This window comes from Chiloscyllium punctatum, chromosome 8 (genome assembly GCF_047496795.1).
Source record: "Chiloscyllium punctatum isolate Juve2018m chromosome 8, sChiPun1.3, whole genome shotgun sequence".
Lineage (NCBI taxonomy): Eukaryota > Metazoa > Chordata > Chondrichthyes > Orectolobiformes > Hemiscylliidae > Chiloscyllium > Chiloscyllium punctatum.
Genome location: NC_092746.1, coordinates 110,572,876 through 110,592,829, shown reverse-complemented (window position 1 = coordinate 110,592,829; position 19,954 = coordinate 110,572,876). Strand labels below are relative to the sequence as shown.

Sequence of the window (19,954 nt, the reverse complement as noted above, 5' to 3'; positions counted from 1 at the left end):
TCGGATGCTGTCTGACCTGCTGTGCTTTTCCAATGCCACACTTTTTGACTTGGATAGTAACAAGGTGTTTAACAGTCCACGTTTTAAACATTTGTTCATGGGCATTTAAGCGTCAACTGCTGTGGGTCTGGAGTCACATGTAGGCCAGACCAGTTAAGGATGACAGATTTCCTTCCCTAAATGGCATTAGATTGGCAGTTGGCATCTGAGACTGCTGCCTAGTGAGAATCTAGCCAGGTACATGTGAAAAGCAGAAAAGGTGGAGCAAAGGGTTGTTGTGGCAAAGTTATAGTGTCCCTCTCTCTGAGCCAGGAGGCACAAGTTCTGGTCCCATGTGCTCCAAACATGTGTAATCAGGTTGTTTTAAAAGATGGAGTGAGAGGATCTTGACCTTGGGGCATACCTTGTCATAATTCTTGCCTGATTCTTCCACACCTCGCCATAGCCCACGTTACTGAGATTCCTGTAAGATTTGCCACTCTTTCTCTGTATTTATATTTGATCAGATCTTTCATAATTGAAAAGGCACCTACTCAGCTTTGTGTGCAATAATAATTACAGATCTGTCAGCCTTTTTTCATCATTTGCCATTCGTCAGAGCAACATTTTTGCAAGACCCTTCTAACTCACTGTTGCATTTTCATTCCTAGATATTTCATGTCAGCGTAAAATTGTGTGAATTCTGAGTCAGAAGGTCCTGAGTTTAAGTTCCATGCCATATAATTAAGGCTGATACTGAGAGAGCGCTGCACTGTCAGAGGAGTCATATTTCCAAGCACTCACAATTAGAGTTGGTGTAAAACCAAGTTTAATAGTCACACAAAGAGTTGGTGCAAAACCAACTCTTTGAGAGAATATTAAACGATTAACATGATGATTTTTCTCCTGAGTTCCTCATTTTGTTGGCCATTTAATTTGAGTTTATTCACTCAAATCATTTGAATGTAGTTCTCAAGCAAGTGATTCATTTCTGCCGATATAGCATCCAAGTCTCATTATTGACCCCTGCACAGAAGCTTTCAAGCTAATTCTATTAAAAAGTTTTTGGATTTGTCGTGACTGTAATTGCAGTCAGGCCACAAAACATTCAACTCATTATGTGAATTGTGAAGTTATATGGAGACTAAGTGTATCTTTGTCTTTCCTGCCTTTCCTCCTTCCCCCTGTTCAATGTTCTGTCCTAAGGATCAAGGGACTTCTGGGATACTGTTTCATGGCAATTGGCTGTCCTTTGATAAATCACCAATCTGCCAGTTTTTTTTAAATAAGTCACTTAATGCCATGAATGTTGGCAATTACGTACAGGGTCAAATCAGCTAAGTCATCACAAACCAAACAATCAACTTGGAAGCTTCTTACTTCATTGCAATTGCCTTTCCAGTTAAACCATCTGGGAGCTAAGTCGACGGATTTTATATCCATCATTCTGGCCTAGGATCTCCAGGTAATGGACGTTAATGAGCAAGACAAAAAGTTGATGTTTCAGCCCAGTTTCAGTGCCTTAAAGCCTGAGCGTGTATTTCAGCCTGACACTAATTTTGCCCTCATAAAAAAAATAACTGCAGCAACATTCTCATTCCACTTTCCCACATCGTCCCAGATTTTTACCACAACCGAGAAGCTAACCGTTGAGGCCAAAATGGTGGAAATAGCTTGAAATTGGAATCCTCACTCCTGAACATGGCATTTCCTGTTTCCATGGGGATAAGAGTGAAGTCAGGCTTGATTTGGGATGTGCAGAGGCAGCTGATTTTTCACATGAACAGCTGCCTTCATTAAGTGGGATTTTGGCCTCCCTTTAGTCTGGAATGCAGAGTTCACTCCCTCTGAATTTGTGCATTTGTTTGAATAGCCACCTTTGGGCAAGCAAGGTACCCAACAAATCTTGGTCTGGGTCATCTCCTTAGGAGGGAATTAATGCCATAGACTAGACAAGCCTTGATTGGCTGGTAGGGGTAACATACAAACGTAACGCAACATCGGCTGGTTAGTTGGAATGATTGATTAGTCTTGACAATTTGTTTCCAGTGAAGTCCTGATTAAACAGATCTCTGTGCAATATTCAAATACTAGAGAGGTCAGTATATGTTTCTGATGCTGTAAGAAATATAACAGAAGAAACTGAAGAACGATACATTTTATCAAAAGTTTTTTGTCTTATACTGTTGAGGGGTGACCTTATAGAGGTCTATAAAATTGTGAGGGGCATAGACAAGGTGAAGAGCAAAAGTCCTTTCCCTAGGGTAAAACTAGAAGACATAAAATTTCCTGATGAAGGGCTTTTGCCCGAAACATTGATTTTCCTGCTTCTCGGATGCTGCCTGACCTACTGTGCTTTTCCAGCGCTACTCTAATCTTGGCATCACTTAAACGTGAGAGAGGAAGGATTTAAAAGGAAGCAACCTTTTCACACAGAGGATAGTTTGTTTGTGGAACGCATGGCCGAAGGAAGTGGTAGATGCAGGTACAGTTAAAACATTTAAAAGACATTTGGACAGATTCATGAATAGGAAAGGTTTAGAGGGATATGGGCCAAACATAGACAACTGGGACTAGTTTAGTTTGGGAAATTTGGTCAGCATGAACGAGTTGGACCGATGGGTCTATTTCTGTGCTGTATGACTTGATAATGACCTTTAGGGGTTGATGAGGCATCTTTGAGGCATTGGGCATCCCAGGAATTAAAATCTTAACATTGAGGAACGTTTCAGAGCTCTGGGTTTGTGTTTGATGGAGTTTAGAAGGATAGGGGGGTGGGGAGGAGGGGGTATCTAATTGAAACCTATAGCATACTGAATGGCCTGGACAGAGTAGATGTTGGGAAGATGTTTCCATTGGTAGGAGAGACCGGGACCTGAGGGTAAAGGGAAAGGAGAAACCTCTTCAGCCAGAGAGTGGGGAATCTGTGGAATTCATTGTCACAGAAGGCTGTGGAGGTCAGGTCATTAAGTATAATTAAGACTGAGATAGATGACTCTTTGAGGATCAAGGGTTAGGGGGAGAAATGGGGTTGAGAAAATTATCAGCCATGACTGAATGACAGATCAGACTCGATGGGCTGAATAGCCTAATTTCTGCTCCTTTGTCTTATGGTCTTATGGGGTGATTGGGTATCATTTGGCATTGTAAAAAGTTTACATTATGGTATATGCATAATGTGTCTATAATGTGCATAATCCCACTGGAACTGTCAAAGAATTATCAAAGTTCTCAATGAACAGTCAAACTGTAAAAGAACTATGAAGTATTTCAATAACTTAATGCTGTTAGGCTTTACTTTTAAGAGGTCTGTGGAGTTCTTTTGTAAAATCTCAGTCATTGCTACTTCTCTCGATCTGTTGAGCCTGTGGTTACTATTGTGGGCTTTGAGCTGCACACCTGTTTTTCTGGCCTAATATTGTCGCAGTTAAGCTCCTATTAAATCAACAGTTTGATTCCCAGCTTTCCTTTCAAAAAACATTTGCTCCCGTTGGAGGTTAGTTGCAAGAATTTCAACATATTGACTTTTGTGTCAAGGAGAACGTTTCTTTAAAAATACTGATGTAATCATTTGACAAATAACATTATTTTACCTCAGCATGGCTCCTGAGGTTATCCTATGGTAGACACTGAATTGGTTAACATGGAGGGGGGAAAGAGGAAATGTTGATACTTGGCGTGTATGCATTGGCATATTGTCACTGAGCATAGGAACTGTAAGGGCCATGCAGATGAGTGGGGGACATGAATTGGTATAGGGAATATGAGTGAAAGTGAGGACTGCAGATGCTGGAGATCAGAGTTGAGACTGTGGTGCTGGTCAGGCAGCATCCGAGGAGCAGGAGAATCGACATTTCAGGCAAGAGCCCTTCATCAGGAGTGAATATAGATGATGGATACAGGGGCATAGATTGGAAGCGAGAATGTTGGAGGCTTTGAGATTGGGTACAGAACATCAGATGGCATGGGTTAGCATGAGCTAGCAGCAAGTTGTTATAGAGGCTGTAAAGGGGCCAGAGGATGGCATCGAGGGTGTGGAGCTCTGGACTTGGCTAAGTAGTGTACAGCTTTATCGGGAACAACTTTGGTGTTGGATTTCTTGTAAGTTTGATTTGGCAACCATAGAGCTGTAAGAATATGTTGAAATGTGGCAAGGAAGGGTGAGAGGAATTTCACATTGAATGGAGTTGACTCAAATGTTGACTCCCTGCTGTAAATATGACACGATATCACAGAATCTCAGAGTTGTTATGGTGCAAAAAAAGTTGAGAGGGTGGTGCTGGAAAAGCACAGCCGAGGAGCAGGACAGCATAAGCTTGAAACGTCAATTCTCCTGCTTCTCGGATGCTGCCTGACCGGCAGCGCTTTTCCAGCACCACACTCTCAACTCTGATCTTCAGCATCTGCAGTCCTCGGTTTCTTCATGGTGCAGAAGGAGGCAATTGGCCCATTCTGCATGCAATGGTCCTATCCCTGACTGCCACTCCTTTGCCTTTTCCCCATATCTCCGCATTCCATACCCTAACTACTCATTGTGTGGAAACATTTTCTCTCACATCACTCTTGCTACGTTTGCACATCACCTTAACTCTATGCTCTCTTGGCCTTGTTTTTTTATGAGCTGGAGCAGCTTCTCCCTATCTATACTGTCCAGCCTGCTCATGGTTTTGAAAACCTCTATCATGTCACCTCTCAGTCTTCTACCCTCCCAGGATGGAGAGCTTGAGGACTGTTTCAGCCGTGCCTTTTGAAATGAACAGTGATGAAGTAGCTGGTCCTGAGACTTGCAAAGCATGGAGTGCTCCATGTGATGCAAGAGAATGGGTGTCACTTGGATTGGCAAATTCTGGTGCTGATACAGAGCAACCAAAGTTGGTGCATTTGACCAGCAAGGATGACTAGGAACAGGTGACAAATTCAGTCTGGCCAGCATGCCCACGTCCCACGTGTAAAAATATTTTTTAAAACCAGCAAACTTGGCACTGAAGTTCCTTGTCACACTGTCACTCAATTCTACAGTTTCACACACATTGAAATGTAAAACCTATCTTGTCAGAATTGGCTGGGTGCTATTATGTTTTCATCCGGCTGGACAGGCTCCTATTATCCTTTCAGAATCTAACTTCACTGATTGTGTATGTGCCAATTAAGGATATTTTAAGCTTTGACATGGTCCAGACTGAAATGCTGTCAAATATTATTATATAAGTGGCAGCAAAACTATAGAGATGCAAGATGATGTGATGGTACTGCCATATTAGCCTCAGATACACGTGACTCTCTGATTGAGTGGTGATGCTCTTAATAGTATATTTGAGTCCAGCAGAAGCTGCATGCTGCTCTAAATCATTGACATTCTTGTGTAGGAGGTCATTTTCTGTCAAACCGCCTTTCAGTAAACAATTGGAGCTATCAGACTTGGTTTTCATTCATCCAGTTTTTGGATGGGTCAGTGAGGGGATAAGGGGGCAGGGAAGATAGTGACTGTATGGACGGTTGGAAACTTGGGGATTGAACAATTCCCCGCTCCCCCAGCCAACCCCATCCTTCACCGACCATGGAATTTGAAATTCGACTACCCTGTTTAATATACCCTGCATTGTCATTGCTACCAGAGTAGTGTAAGGAAATGCTACAGATCCACTGCCTTTATGGTAATCCAGGAGAAGATGTACATTTTAAGGAATGCACTTTTATTTTAATTCGTTAAGAGGAGTATGCATGGCTGGCTGAACGAACATTTGTTCACTGTCTGGATTACATGTCTTGCTAAACCATTTCAGGAGCAGTTCAGGACCCAATTACTGTGGGTCTGCAGTTGTGTGTAGGCCAGACTAAGCAAAGATGACTGATTTCCTTCACTAATGGACATCAGTGGACCAGATGGATTTATTACAATAATTGATATTGATTACTTGGTCATAATTGGACTAGTTTTAATTTCAGATTTTTATTTAATTCAAATTTCACTATATGCCATCACACGATTTGTACCTATGACCCAAGAACATTAGTCTGTGATTCTGGATAACTAGACTTGTGACAGTAGCCTTACACCACAAACTGCCTTAATTCAATGGTCAGTGGTTGAGTAGGAACCGAGTCAGCTCCAAATTTTCCATCAATTCACACACCGTGTGCTCTGTAACATGCACTATCATATCTTCTCCATTACCTGGATGAAAATTCCTGAGCTTTCTCCAACCATCACTCTTCTGTTCCTACAGTACACAGACCACAGCACTTCAAGGTCTATCATCACCTTCTCCAGAAAAATGGGGAAATTGCAAGAAACACTGACCCTATTAGCAATGCCTATAACTGACAGTCTGTAAATTCATTCTTTAGAACAAACATTGAATCCAAATTTTGAATGAATGCTGGTATTGCAAAGATTAAAACAAATATGCCATTTCACACATATAAAAGGAAAGACGTGCACTGATATAGCACTTCCCTATTTGCTAAATGAGCTAAAAGTTATGCCAGGGACAATTCCAGTGTCCTTATCTGTCATTATTTGTTATTCTTTTACGTTTTAACCATTGTTGGAACTGCATTTGCCACTGATCTACCCAACTATTAACCTGCTTGCACCCGCCACCCCCCCCCCCCACCCCCCACATCCCACCACCACCACCCCAGTGTATAATGTCTGCTTTACTGTTCTTCAAAGTTAATTACTAACTTTTTCCCATTAAGAAAGGTTATGTCAGCCCAATTGAGTTTTATTCAGTCCCAAAACCTTGACTGATTGGTAGGACATCAGAATTTCGGTGTCATTCTCCAATTCAGAGCAAGAATGGCCATTGCTGACTACCTTCAGGCAATTAATTTCCAGTTGTAGTGATAGGCGCAAAAATATTGATCGTTTTTTCACGCTTATTTCCTTCACTGTAATGACATTTTCTCTTCCTATGCTGTGTCACGTGTTTGGCAACTGCAAATCCATATCTTCATTGAAGGCAGTTTAATCCCTTATATCTTCTACAGACGCAATACAATCATGGATCCCTTACATCTTCCACAGACTGAATACAGTTGTGAATCCCTTGCATCTTCCACAGACTACATGCAGTCATACATTCCTTAGATCTTCCACAGACTGCATACAATCATGAATCCTTTACATCTTCCACAGACTGAATACAGTCACGGATCCCTTACATCTTCCAGAGACAGTATACAGTCTTGAACCCCTTACACCCTCCACAGGCTGTATACAGTCATAGATTCCTTAGATCTTCCACAGACTGAATACAGTCATGGATCCCACACAGACTACTTGCTCTTTTAAACAGTGGTTCCTTCCTCTCTGCCACATCTCAGGAACAGTCATATCACTGAGATGGGTGGAATATTTGACCAACCACAGATTTATAATATTTATCACCCAGTTTCATTTCCAGGGTATCAGTAATTCTGCAGGCATCACTCTTTTACTTAGTTGTCAATTATTACTATCCGTAGATATGCTTGTTAATCTTCAATCCATCAGTTAGGTGTGCCCATCCAGGAAGGAAATAATTGGAAGCTGATGGTTGTTTCTGGCATTATCTCCTTTTTAAGTGTCCACAGGATGTGGGCACCATAGCCCAGGCTGACCTTTATTGTCCAGCCTTCCATGAGAAGGTACTGATGGGTTACCTTCTTGATCCACTGCAGACCTTTGGGACAATGAGAAGGGGAGCACCTACAACACAGTTAGGAAAACCAGGATTTTGACCCAGAGATAGTGAATGGTGTGGTGAATGGATAGTGAATTACAGTTGCAAGTCAGGCTGATGTGTAAGAAAGTGTGGAGTATGCAGGTGATGGTACTTCCATGCATCTCCTGCCCTTCTCCTTGCAGATGGTAGAAGTTAGGGATTTGGTATAAGCCATCAAAGTTCCCACAGGGTGACTTTCTCCTGTGAGATGAACGTTTCTTTAGAAATTGGCCCTGTGCTAACAATGTATGGTTTGAGTTATAAAGAAAGGCTGGGACTTTTTTCACAGGAGCGGAGGAGGTTGAGAGGCGACCCTGATAGAACGTAGAACATTCCAGCACAGTACAGGCCCTTCTGCCCTTGATGTTACATCAACCTGTGAAATTAATCTGATGCTCATCTAACTTGCACCATTCCATTACTATCCATATGTGTGTCCAATGCCCATTTAAATGCCACTAACGTCGGCGAGTCTACTACTGTTGCAGGCTGGCCATTCCAAATAAGGTAGTGAGACACAACCTACCCTTCACAAAACCGTGTTGACTATCCCTATTCAAATTATTTCTTTCCAGATGATAATAAATCTTAACTCTAATAACCTTTTCCAACACCTTACCCACTAGCCTATAATTACCTGGGTTGTCCCGACTCCCCTTCTTAAATAAGGGAACAACAGTCTTATTCTCCAGTCTTCTGGCACTACTCCTGTCGACATGACGACATAAAGATCAAAGCCAAAGGCTCGGCAATCTCCTCCCTAGCTTCCCAGAGAATCCGAGGATAAATCCCATCTGGCCCCAGGGCCTTATCTATTTTCAGGTCTTCTAAAATTGGTAAAACCTTCTCTTTGTCAACCTCAATCCCAACTAATCTTGTCACCTGTATCTCTGTATTCTCACTAACATTGCCCTTTTCCAATGTGAATGCTGACGAAAAGTATTCATTACGCGCTTCCCCTATGTCCTCAGATTCCACACATAACTTTCCACTGTTATGTTTGATAGGCCCGAATCTTACTCTAGTCATTCTTTTATTCCTGATATATCTATAGAAGGCTTTAGGGTTTTCCTTGACCCTATCCACCAACAACTTCTCATGTCCCCTCCTGGCTCTTCTTAGCCCTCTCTTTTTTGGCTAACTTATAACACTCAAGCCCCTTTCTGAGCCTTCATACCTCATCCTCACATAAGCCTTCCTCTTCCTCTTGACAAGAGCTTCAATTCCGTTAGTAAACCATGGCTCCGTCTCTCGACAACTACCTCCTTGCCTGATAATTATATACTTATCAAGGACACACAGTAGCTGATTTCAAGTGTGTCCATCCCCTGCAGTTTCCTTCCCCATCCCATGCATCCTAAATCTGGCTCAATCGCATCATAATTGCCTTTCCCCCAGTTATACCTCTTTCCCTGCAGTATATAATTATCTCTGCCTATTACTACTGTAAATATAACCGAATTATGGTCACTGTCGCAAAAGTGCTCGCCTACCTCCAAATCTAACACCTGGCCGGGTTCATTCCCCAGTACCAAATCCAATATGGCATCCCCCCCTTGTTTGCATGTCTATATACTTCAGCAATGATATTCCCAGTCAATATTGGACAAGTTAAAGTCCCCGATAACAACTACCCTGTTACTCTTGCTCCTATCGAGAATCGTCTTTGCTATCCTTTCCTCTATATTCCTGGAACAATTCGGAGGCCTACAGAAAACTCCCAACAGGATGACTTCTCTTTTCCTGGTTCTAACCTCAGCCCATACTGCCTCAGTGGATAAGTCCTCAAACGTTATCTCAGCTGCTGTAATACTACCCTTGACTAACAATACCACACCCCCACCTCTTTTACCATCTTCTGTGTTCTTACTGAAACATCCAAATCCCGGAATCTGCAACCACCATTCCTGTCCCTCTTCTAGCCATGTCTTCGAAGTGGTCACAACATCGAAATCCCAGGTACCAACCGATGCTGCCAGTTCACCCACCTTATTCCGGATGTTCCTGCATTGAAGTACACACATTTCAAAGCAACATCCTGGTTGCTGACGCCCTTTCACGACCTTGTAAACCTATCCCTGACCTCACTACCCTCAACTTCCCGTACTCTGGAACTACAATTCAGGTTCCCTCCCCCCTGCTGCTTATAAAAGTTTATAAAATAATGAGGGGTAAAGATAGAGTTAGTGGTAGTTGTCTTTTCCCCAGGATGGGGAATTTCAAGACTAGGGGTCACATTTTTAAGGTGAGAGGAGAGACATTTAAGAAAGATATGAGATAAGCAAATTTTTTACACAGAGTGTGGTTCACGTGTGAGATAACTTCCTGAGGAAGTGGTGGATGTGGGTACAATAACAACATTTAAGAGACATTTGGATAAGTACAAAAATAGGAAACATTTGGAGGGATATGGGTCAAGAGCAGGCAGGTGGGACGAGTTCAATTTGGGATTATGTTTGGCCTAGACTTAAGAACATAGAACAATACAGTGCAGAACAGACCCTTCGGTCCTCGATGTTGCGCCAACCTGTGAACTATTCTCAGCTCGTCCCACTACACTATCCTATCATCATCCATGTGCTTACCTAAGGATTGTTTAAAACTCCCTAATGTGGTTGAGTTGACTACATTAGCAGGTAGTGCAGTCCACACCCATACCACTCTCTGCGTAAAGAACCTGCCTCTGACATCTGTCTTAAATCTATCACCCCTCAATTTGTAGTTATGCCCCCTCGTACACGCTGACATCATCACCTTAGGAAAAAGACTTTCACTGTCTACCCTATCTAGTTCTCTGATCATCTTGTATGTCTCTATCAAATCCCCTCTTAGTCTTCTTCTTGCCAATGAGAACAGATCCAAGTTTCTCAGCCTTTCCTCATAAGACCTTCCCTCCAGACCAGACCCTCCAGACTTGATGGAACAAAGGGTCTTTTTCTGTGCTGAAATACTCCATGACTCTGTGACAACAATCTCAAACAGAGTAACAACAGCAGCCGACATTAAGAAAGAAAATGCAACAAATTGATTGCTATAGTAAATGAATGCAGTGAAAAATCAGGAATCCTAGAATACCAATTAATTACCCGAATATGTTTGAAAATCGTGTGTCAGCCTTTCTTGAGTAAACTGGTTTCCTGCAAATCTCCCATTTGTTTACTTTGGTACTGATGCAGAGAATTGTTCAAACATCTTCGGGCTATTTATGAATTGTCATTATGTATGAGATAATAATGGTTCAGATTGGAACTTGTGTGGAATTGAGTGAAGATGCAGTCTCACAACTGTTACCCACTTGTTGGGAAATCCGTGGGACAGGATGGAATGCTGATTTTACTCCTAACCTTTTATCACTGTCGGGGCTTTCCATTATTTTTCCAGGCATTTGCATTCGGTTAAAAATGCACCTGATCATTTCTGAACATAAATGCTATGAACGTCTTTTATTGCAGATGGAAGAAAGAAATATTTGCATTTATATAGCTTCTTTAGGATGTCCCCAGGCTCTTTACAGCAAATTAAGTACTTCTGAAGTGTAGTCATTGGCAAATAAGAGTTGAAGCGACCACGGACAGTGATGTAACGATGACTTGTTAATATGTTCTTTCTTCAAATGATGTTCATTAAGGGATGAATATTGACCAGGACACCATGGATAACTCCCCTGATCTTCTTCAAGAGAATGCAATAGAATCCTGTGCATTCAGTTGAGAGGGTAGATGGGTCCCATTCTCATCTAAAAGGTGGACACAGTCCAGTGCTCCTTCGGTGTCACATGACAGTGCCAGCATTTTTTTTTCCCTGAGCTCATGTCCCTGGAGTAGGATTTTTCAGAAGAATTAACTTTATTGTCTCATGTACTCACGTGAGCAGTGAAAAGTATGTAAGTTGTCACTTATGGCGATATCTTAGGTTCTAAGATTCCAAAGTACAGAGCCTCAAATGCAAATTCTTAGGCGAATAAATTAGAAAAATCAAGAAATAAAATGTCCAACAATAAATTAGAAAAATCGATAACTAAGAGTTTGGAATAACAACTCAGACTATGCCAGGCTTCACCCCGAGACCAGCACATTGAGCCCACACTGAGGCCGGGAGCCTGGGTCCACACCGAGGCTGAGAGTCTGGGTCCACACTGAGGCCTGGAGTCTGGGTCCACACCAAGGCTGAGAGTCTGGGTCCACACTGAGGCCTGGAGTCTGGGTCCACACCAAGGCTGAGAGTCTGAGTCCACACTGAGGCTGGGAGTCCGGGTCCACACTGAGGCCTGGAGTCTGGGTCCACACCAAGGCTGAGAGTCTGAGTCCACACTGAGGCCGGGAGTCTGGGTCCACGCTGAGGCCGCGAGTCTGGGTCCACACTGAGGCCGGGAGTCTGGTTCCACACCAAAGTTGGGAGTCTGGGACACGCTGAGGCTGGGAGTCCAGGTCCACGCTGAGGCTGGGAGTCTGGATCCACGCTGAGGCCAGGGGTCTGGGTCCACGCTGAGTCTGGGAGTCTGCATCCACACTGAGTTTGGGACGTCGGGTCCACACTGAGGTTGGGAGTCCGGGTCCATGCTGAGGCCAGGAGTCTGGGTCCACGCTGAGGCTGGGAGTCTGGGTCCATCCACGCTGAGGCCGGGAGTCTGGGTCCACGCTGAGGCCGGGAGGTCAGGTCCACACTGAGGCCGGGAGTCTGTGTCCATACTGAGGCCGGGAGGTCGGGTTCACACTGAGGCCGGGAGACTGGGTCCATGCTGAGACTGGGAGTCTGGATCCACACTGAGACCGGGAGTCTGGATCCACACTGAGGTCAGGAGGTCGGGTCCACACTGAGGCCGGGAGGTCGGGTCCACACTGAGGCCGGGAGTCTGTGTCCATACTGAGGCCGGGAGGTCGGGTTCACACTGAGGCCGGGAGGTCGGGTTCACACTGAGGCCGGGAGGTCGGGTTCACACTGAGGCCGGGAGTCTGTGTCCACACTTAGACTGGGAGACTGGGTCCATGCTGAGTCTGGGAGTCTGGATCCACACTGAGGTCGGGACGTCGGGTCCACACTGAGACCGGGACGTCGGGTCCACACTGAGGCAGGGAGTCTGGGTCCACACTGAGGCCAGTAGACCGGGTCCACACTGAGGCCGGGAGAGCGGGTCCACACTGTGGCTGGGAGAGCGGGTCCACACTGAGGCCGGGAGACCGGGTCCACACCGAGGCTGGGAGTCCAGGTCCACACTGAGACCGGGAGACTGGGTCCACACCGAGGTTGGGAGTCCAGGTCCACGCTGAGGCTGGGAGACCGGGTCCACGCTGAGGCTGGAAGTCTGGGTCCACACTGAGTTTGGGACGTCGGGTCCACACTGAGGCCGGGAGGTCGGGTCCACACTGAGACCTGGAGGTCGGGTCCACGCTGAGGCTGGGAGACCGGGCCCACACTGAGGCCGGGAGGTCGGGTCCACACTGAGACCTGGAGGTCGGGTCCACGCTGAGGCTGGGAGACCGGGAGACCGGGTCCACACTAAGGTTGGGAGACCGGGTCCACACTGAGGCCAACCCTCCTGGGGCAACCTGTTCCTATCACACCCCACCCCACCCACCCCCCAGGGGCAGCCTGTTCCTATCACGGTCCACCCACCACCCCCTGGGGACAGCCTGTCCCTTCCACAGCCCACCCACCTCCCGGGGCAGCCTGTTCCCATCACAGCCCACCCACCCCCCTAGGGGCAGCCTGTTCCCATCACACCACACCCACCACCCCTGGGGCAGCCTGTTCCTATCACAGCCCACCCACCCTGTTCCTATCACAGCCCACCCACCCACCCCCAGGGGCAGCCTGTTCCCATCACACCCCACCCACCCCCTGGAGTCAGCCTGTTCCTATCACAGCCCACCCCCCCCCCCCCCCCCACCCCCGGGGGCAGACTGTCCCTATCACACCCCACCCACCCCCCCAGGGCAGCCTATTCCTATCACACCCCAACCACCCCCCAGGGCAGCCTATTCCTATCACACCCCAACCACCCCCCAGGGCAGCCTATTCCTATCACACCCCACCCACCGCTCGGGGGCAGTCTGTTCCTATCACACCCTACCCACCCCCTCCTTGGGGCAGCCTGTTCCTATCACACCCAACCCACCCCCTGGAGCAGCCTGTTCCCATCACATCCCACCCACCCCCCCGGGGGCAGCCTGTTCCCATCACACCCCACCCACCTCCCTGGGAGCAGCCTGTTCCTATCACACCCTACCCACCCCCCCGGGGGCAGCCTGTTCCTATCACAATGCCACCCACCCCACAGGGGGATCCTGTTCCTATCACATCCCACCCACCCCTTGGGGGCAGCCTGTTCCTATCACAGCCCACTCACTCTCCCGGGGCAGCCTGTTCCTATCACAGCCCACCCATCCATCAGGCCTTCCCAATCCTATCACACCCCACCCACTCCCAACAGGGCAGCCTGTTCCTACTCCTCCCAACCAACTCCCCCCCCAACCCCCTCCCCCCCCCCCCGCCAACCCCAGGTAGGAGTAGGAACAGGCTGCCCTGTCGGGGACAGTAATAGGGATGATGATAAGCCCGGAATAGAGGGCCGGGAGGTGGTGACCTGGTGAGGTGCACGAATCTAACATGGCCAGGTGCTTGTGGACTGAGGTGTTGAACTGAAAACTGTGTTTCTTTGTTTTTCGGTCTTTTAGTAAGTAGGATTGTAATGTTTAATTTTTTTAACTTTGCTTCTTCACTTCTCTGCTTTGTACATAAGAATCTGTACTGAGGTACCGATGTATCTATGATAGATTAGATTAAATTACCTACAGTGTGGAAACTGTAAGAAGTGACCTGTAACCTTGTCACTGTATTCATATGAGTGCATGTGACAATAAACTGAAGTCTCATTTGTTAGGGCCATTCTTCAGCGTGAAAATCCCAACCAAAAGCATTATTCTGACTTTATACCTTGTGAATGCAAAATGTGCACTTTCATCATTTTATGGATTGAATACAGACTCTCAGTGGCTTCACCGATAATACTTCAGTGCTTTTAATAAAGACGCATTCCTGTTTTTAAAGAGGTCCAGTAGAAATAGAAATCTCAGTGGGTAGCCCTATTTTTATTCTAATGATCAGAATGTTACATTGACCTCTCTCCCCTGGAGATGAAGCAGTGTTGTCCATTGTTATTCACCAAGTGTGTTGGAGCTATTCTCACCCAACTTGATACAGTTCTGTAATTGCACCTTGCTGTGCAGACTACCTCTAGTTGATCAATATCAACCACATTTCTAGTGTATTTGTCTGTGAAATTCTGCCCCTCAGTTTTTAGAAGGAAATGCTGTCAGTCAGAGCTGTTGGAATTTGAACGTTGTACTGTGTACAGTCAGCATTGAGTTTTGGTATGGGTTGGAAGGAAGTCGTTTCATTCTGACCATTGTCCATCATTCTCTCAGTGTTGCAATCGGTACGAGGCATTAGATGAAGATGTTACTGAGATACATCAGCAATCAAAAATACCACACAGCAGAAAACTTCCTTGACAGGTTGTCCCAAGAACCTACCCTTCTGCTTTGCTGTGAAAGCCTGTGTTTTCTGATTCCTTTCAATCCTTATAGAATGCAGTGGTGCCTGTCTGCATCATGACTCCAAGAAATAACAGAAGATTTCTCATTTCCCTTTTGTGTCAGACTTGCCTATAAATAGAAACCTCTGCTCTGTGTCTGTGCTATGCTCTAATTGTGTTCTACACTGTTCAGCAGTTTTAAGCTTAGAAAAAAAAACTGATAGAAAGTCTGTCAGATTTGTAGAAATATAGTAATGTCATCTTTAAAGAGTTAAACAGTGCAATCAATGACAGCTGAAACTGAATGACAGATTTTTAGTTGATGATTTTAAAGCTGACATTAATTAATGCAGTTTAAATAGATTAATGATGGTGTTAAAATAACAGTAGATTGGAAAATCTGTGACTTCCAAACTAAATGCGCACATTTAAAAAAAAGTATTGCTTCATAAAAGGATTGGCCCAGTAGTGTTTTTCCATGAATGATGTCTGGTAAAATCATAACTGCAGTTTAAAAAAAGAGCATGGCATTCATTTATATAGCACCTTTCACATCATCAGCACAAGCCAATGCATTTTACAACCAATGTAGTCGTGTTGTGTTGTAGTGTAGCCTCTGTTTTTCTGTAAAAAACAGCGCAGCCAATTTACCAAATGGTATGACTTGCTGAACAGGAGAAATTTTCACGACTCTACTCACACCTTTGCAGAATTATATCACTAGGGCTGGCATTTAGATAAAGACGAGACAGGGGAAATGGGGACGGATCATGAGGAGGTGTTGGAGTTGATGGGCAAGGGAAGAGATGTGCTGTGTGTGTTTGCAGAAGCAGTAATGGAGCTTGAGCTGTGAGACCAGTCCAGTGTACTTTGGTAGACAGACGTGGAATTGAAGGAAGATGGTATATTCCACATTGTTGGGGCAGCAGGGTGGCTCGGTGGTTAGCAGTGCTATCTCAGGGACCCGGGTTCAATTCTCACCTTGCGTGACTGTGGGAATTTTGCACATTCTCCCTGTGTCTGCGTGGGTTTCCTTTGGTTGCACCAGTTTCCTCCCACAGTCCAAAGATGTACAGGTCAGGTGAATTGACCATGCTAAATTGCCCATAGTGTTCAGGGATGTGTGGGTTGAGTGCATTGGTCAGGGGTAAATGTAGAGTAGTGGGGAGTGGGTTTGGGTGGGATACACTTTGGAGGGTCGGTGTGGACTTGTTAGGCCAAAGGGCCTGCTTGCACATTGTAGGGATTCTATGATTCAGTGGGAGTTTTATGTGTCTTTGAAGGAAAGTTCAGTTTAATAATTAGGGATTAGACGGTGGATGACATTGAGAAGTAGCTTGGTCATTCACCCTTCTGCTTGAAAATGTTGAAAGACACTACAACAAATGACAGCGCCCTTTAAATGCTTTGACCTACTTCCAACCATAAATATCGCTGCTGAAATGTGGGTTATCACTAACTTGTCAGACAAAACTACAAACATACTGCAAATCTTTACCACTTTAGTTAGTTCTTCAAAATAACAGAGAAAAGACATCTGTTCTGGAGCTTTCAAATCATGATGATACTGACATTATTCTCTGGTGCGTCTCTGATAGCTGAGGGATGTGCGGGGGTCACACAGCCTGTAGGCCTCTGCACAGGCTCTCTGGTGGCCTTCGGTTTCCAGTTCAGTTCAGACACACCAAGAAATCTTTACTAATTGCCCAACCAACCTACTGCATCAAACAACTTGATTTCCTCCCCCCAGCTCCCATCCCACCACACCAGCTCCATCTTGTCGGATGTTCAAAGATAAGCACACCCACTTTCCGTTTTACGGCTGTGTCAGGAAAATGCTCTTTCATTTTTGAAGACTCCAGCACAATCCTGGAGCACTGGCAACCCCATAAGTGACCAGACCAGAAAAGGGTAGAGAATGATGAAGAGTAATTTAAACTCGAAACATTAGCTTGCTTTCTCTCCATGGTCGCTTGCTGACCCGCTGTGATCTGCAGTATGTTTTTTTGTTTTTCGTCAAGGAATGCCATGTTTCAGCAGTACAGGATGAAAATGCACAGGGTTCACAGAATTGTTACAGCACAGAGGAGGCCATTCAGCCCGTCATGTCTGCCCTGATTCTCCAACAAGCATTTTGACCAAATGCCATTCCCCTGCCTTTCCCCACAGACTGTTTCTTTTCAAATACTTCTCCCTCTTGAATGCTGTTGCCTTCACCTCCAACATATTCCCAGGCAGTGCATCCCAGAAACACCCAACTGAAATATTTCACGTTGCTGGTGGAAGGAGAGTTGGGAAACAATCCAATGGAGCGTACAGAAATTAAGCAGGAAAAAATAATGAAATATATTTTTAAAAGTGCTTGCGTTTATCCAGCATCTTGCGCATGTTTAGAGTCTTGTCTGAGTGTGGTTTTGAAGCTACTTTTGAAATGTTGTAATACAGGCAAATGCAACATGAGGGTGTACCGTTTTTTTTAAAGGATTCCCGACTATGTGAAAGCCCAGAACACAATAATCGTCTGTCCAGTTTATTTCTTTTTACTGTGTGTCCTAATATACAAGATCAAACGACAGTAAAGATCCCATATCTGTGGCTAAATGTCCATTTCCTTCCTCGTGTTATCTAACCTAACACAAATATTTTAAATGGTCATAGTTCTCTCCTGAACACACAGATGCATACACATGCCTGCACTGAAGCAGCTATATTGAGTTTGACACACTGGCTTCTCCCGCTGCATTAATTACCTGGAGCGTGGACCTCAGAGAGGTCCCACTTGCCACAACTCCTTCCCTCATTGAGACCGAATCGCATCACACACGTGAGCGGACGCGCTGTCTTGTGAGTGCCGACCGAGCTCCTTTCCCTCCCTCCTGTCGGTGTTGCTGCGTACTCAGTGCGACAGGGGACAATTCTCAGTCAGTTTGTCTCCAAAGCCTCGGCTGCCCAGGGTCGGTTGCCAGGCAGTTAGCAGTTGCTGTGGCGACTGCAGTGGCTGGAGCTCACTGAGGAGCAGAGGATTCTTAACCTTCCCATCTACAGCATCCTCACTTCAGAGAAGACTGTGTGGTGGTGTTTGCTTCTCTATTCCCCCCTCTCTCTCTCTCTTTGTTTTCTGCCAGTGGTTTTACAGTGAATGCTTTTTAAAAAAAAAATTACTCAAGACTGCTGAGAGCACGGGGCTTCCTCTTTGCTGAAACACTCTCATCCAGCTACCTCTGCGGTGTGTGCGAGAGGTGAACATGACTACAGCAAAGGAAGGGACTGTGTCAGGGAAAGGGGTCCAGCAACAAGATCAGGTATTTCTGTATTCAGTTCATACTTCCTCCTTTATTGCATTATTAATCTATCCAGTGGTATCAGTTTGTTTTATTTTAATATATTGTGCATGTGATGTATGGTGAAGCTCAGCACTGACTGAGGCACGTTTTAACCCTCCATCCAAATGAGCAAGTAAATAAGAACTGGACCGTGGAGGGGTTTCAGAGAGTATAGGGTGGGTGGTGCCTTTCAGAGGACAAGGAGGTTATTTGACTTGGAAAATGATTTCTGTGCCAAGCTTAACCTTGCTGGTTAGGTAGCTGAATAGTGAAAAAGGTGACAGATTACTGGTGTCTAAACGCTGTTAAGAACTACTCGGGGTTACCTTAAACAGTGGAGAGAAGGAGATGTTAATTTCTGTTAGAGATCTGAGCAGTCTTTCGATGTCATCTATGACTTTCTACCTAGCGTGGTTGCAGCTTGCATCAATTTTTCCTGCCAGCTGTGCATCACCGGTCAAGCGAAATGAGCACTTGCTCCTCCTGCACTGTATTGCACAGATTGTGTACGGCCACATAATCCTTCGCTGACTCTCGGCTCGTTCCGGATGTGGACCTCATCTTTTCTCTCCTTCTCCCTCACTCTCGCGTCACCCTTCCTCCCCTTTACTTTCTTCTTGATGAGAATATGTTGTTCTTTCAAAAAAAAAGAAACGCAGTAAGTTGTCATGATCTGGAATGCCCTGCCGACATCCACAGCTGGGAGTGGAACTTTCAAAAGACAATTGTACGCATACTAGGAGGGGAAGCATTTGCAGGCCTTTGGGAAGAGAGCTGTGGAAGTGGGACTTATAGTGCTAAAGAATTGATGGGCTGGCAGAGGCGCAGTGGACTAAGTGGCCTCCTGTGTTGAATCATTCTGTGAATGTCTTATTTTTACCTTTAGTTCCTTCTTCCATTGATCCATTCCTTCCTCCTCCTCCCTTTCTGAGCTCAAAACAAACGATAGCTATGGCACAGCTCACTCCAAACTGGTCAAGAGAGCTGGGTGGCGGGGTTGCGAAGGAATTGGGGAAGGGCAGATTTACAGGGAGTAGACTGAGTATGAAATGAGATGGATGATTAGGCTTAATCTCAGCCTCACATCAATGTGCCCAATAACAGAGAGACGTTTTCAGCAAGAAAATAGGTGCAGCATTGCTGAATGAAGAGATGTAACAAGTAATCTGTACCAGTCATAGCAAACACATAGCTGCTCTGAACCAACTGACAACACACATTTAACATAGTGGGCCATAACTCCAAGGGAAGTGACCAGGAGCAGGAAAGCTGAATCAAAATGGTTCACTGGGCCAGTGAAATATGGTACTGGTGGGTTATCTGGCACTCATAAAGTGGGCACCTTACCACGCATTTTCATGTGCTATTTCTTCATGTGCTCGAAACACTGTCTCAGCATTACAGATGTG

General features: G+C 45.3%; 1 protein-coding gene across 6 annotated transcripts in view; it reads left to right on the top strand.

The window, feature by feature from the left end:
- Window positions 1–19,954, top strand: part of dpp6a (dipeptidyl-peptidase 6a) — a 1,516,786-nt gene that overhangs the window by 748,294 nt on the left and 748,538 nt on the right. Inside the window, exon 1 of one of the 6 annotated variants that reach the window (XM_072576238.1) lies at window positions 18,102–18,524. The exons of the other annotated variants lie outside the window; for them this stretch is intronic. Within the exon in view, the coding sequence (XP_072432339.1) occupies window positions 18,468–18,524 (57 nt within the window). The 5' untranslated portion in view covers window positions 18,102–18,467. Of the gene's footprint in view, window positions 1–18,101; window positions 18,525–19,954 lie in introns of those variants that run through there. 6 annotated transcript variants of the gene reach the window in all.